This window comes from Lacerta agilis, chromosome 1 (genome assembly GCF_009819535.1).
Source record: "Lacerta agilis isolate rLacAgi1 chromosome 1, rLacAgi1.pri, whole genome shotgun sequence".
Lineage (NCBI taxonomy): Eukaryota > Metazoa > Chordata > Lepidosauria > Squamata > Lacertidae > Lacerta > Lacerta agilis.
Genome location: NC_046312.1, coordinates 56,302,342 through 56,304,516, shown reverse-complemented (window position 1 = coordinate 56,304,516; position 2,175 = coordinate 56,302,342). Strand labels below are relative to the sequence as shown.

Here is a 2,175-nt window from a genome sequence, read left to right as displayed (position 1 = left end):
TGCAGAGCCTGTTTGTGTGTGTGTTTTAAAGGCTTTAGTTTATCACATACTGAGCTAGTTTTAAAAATCACACAAAAGTCTTATGTGAGAAAGCCTTGGTCTCTCCAGTGCTCAATGAGGCATCCACAACCATTGGTCAGCCCAATTCTAGCAGATTTCACCACCCAGGAAGGACTCTAAGGTCAAAGGAGCACACAGTAGACCTTACACCTCCGAGCACATTGTCTGCATCCTTGGGTACAACATAATCAATGTGCTAATTCCACCCATCTCTAGCTCTGTCTTCACTAGGGCAACTAAATTGGCCTGTATATGAGCTGCTTTCTCTGCAAATGTGTAGCTAATACATCATAGTGGGCTCAGTGTTACCCAGCAGAGCTTTTTAAGATGGCAAGTAGCCTTGGTGTAGACACGGGGAAGGTGAAGGGGACTGGTCTAAACCACTGAGCCTCTTGGTCTTGCTGATTGGCAGGTTGGCAGTTCGAATCCGCGCGACAGAGTGAGCTCCCATTGCTCTGTCCCAGCTTCTGCCAACCTAGCAGTTCAAAAGCACACCAGTGCAAAGGTATAGCACTGCAGCGGGAAGGTAAATGGCATTTCCATATGCTCTGGTTTCCATCACGGTATTCCATTGCACTAGAAGCGGTTTAGTCATGCCAGGCCACATGACCCGGAAAACTGTCTGTGGACCAACGCCTGCTCCCTTGGCCTTAAAGCGAGATGAGCGCCACAACCCCATGGTCACCTTTGACCGGACTTGACCATCCTTTACCTTTAACTAACCTACTTACCTAAATGTGGAGAAGTAGGCCCTAGAGCCCTCAAGGGCTGAACAAGCTGACCAGTTGGTGTGATACTCCCTCCAATCTATAACTGGTACACTTGTCGGGGCTAGGATTAACGGACTTGATACGACTAGGGGGGGACACAGACATACATGCATTCATGTTATGTAATTTATGAAACAGCTCACAACTGGTATATATGGAGGATTTGTGCTTGGCTTAAAGCAAAGTCATTTTCAAGACCCCCTGTGTAAATATATTTTAAAGGGGTATACTTTTTTGTGGGGTGGGTGAAGGCAGTATAGCTGTAAATACATTTCAATCTGGGGCCCATTTTGCCTATTTGGGGGAATTCTTCATCTGTCAGATTTAATGATGGGGGGGGGGAGAGAGAGAGAGAGAAAAAAAAGGAGTAATTTGGAAACCAGTGGGGTAGCTTACAGACAGCTTAATCAATGTGAATCACCCAACAACAACATGATTGTGTTTGTGTCCTCTGATTATTGTATTGAAAAAGCTTGCTCTATTTTTTGAAAGTCTGTGGTATATTACTGATAGTTGGCGGCAGCTGCTGTGCAGAATAAACCCATTACATGCAATGCTCCCTTGTTGCGTCTGTCATAGTTCTGCCTGGTTGGAAGCTTTTTAAAGCCAATAAGGGCACATTTAACATGCAAAGTCACCTTTTCAATCTCTGGCTCCAGCTCTCTGCTGCAAAACAGCCATGGGTGAGGGCAGTTTTTGCAGCAGGCAGGATGGGTCCCTAACCAGTTACTTTTGCTCTAGCCAGGATTCCAGCTCTTGAGTTTGCTGTAGAAAAGGAACGGCTGTAATTATGATCTCTTGGGACATGATGGTGGTATTTTTGAGGATAGGCATCTTTACAATTACAGGCTTCTCTTCTTACCTTTAAAATGTACAAACACACAGTATCTTCTGAAGATTGCAGAAGCCTGAAACTTGAAAGGATAGTCAGTGAAAATAGCCAGACCCTGTAAAACCTAGCTGATAGAACAAAGTGCTATGAAGACACAAATCTCATATTGTAGCACGCTGAGATCCCAAAAATGTGGCTTCACTAGTAAAGACCCTGGAATTTTTAACTGTTTCAACACAAACTTGCTTTTATTTGCTAGCACTGCCAATAAAATACAGTAAAGACTCCCTGGGGGAAAGGTTTTCATTACATTCTGTGCAACAGTGAATACAACTCCCTCTGCTGTTTGTGTTCTTCCAGTACAACCACTAACTCGGTCTGACCCACCCTCATTTACAGATTAACAGAATAAAATCCTGAAAGTTTCAACAGCCTGCGAAGAAAAACAGAGAGCAATCTTGGCTGTGGTGCTCAACACTGGGAGTAACCTAGCAGAATATATTTTTTTCTTAA

At 44.0% G+C, this 2,175-nt stretch overlaps 1 protein-coding gene across 1 annotated transcript in view; it reads left to right on the top strand.

Annotated features, from left to right (window-relative positions):
* Positions 1-1,509: 1,509 nt before the first annotated feature.
* Positions 1,510-2,175, top strand: part of LOC117049472 (src substrate protein p85-like) — an 8,467-nt gene continuing 7,801 nt past the window's right edge. The window contains exon 1 of the mRNA XM_033154590.1: positions 1,510-1,513. Within this exon, the coding sequence (XP_033010481.1) occupies positions 1,510-1,513 (4 nt within the window). The remainder of the gene's footprint in view (positions 1,514-2,175) is intronic.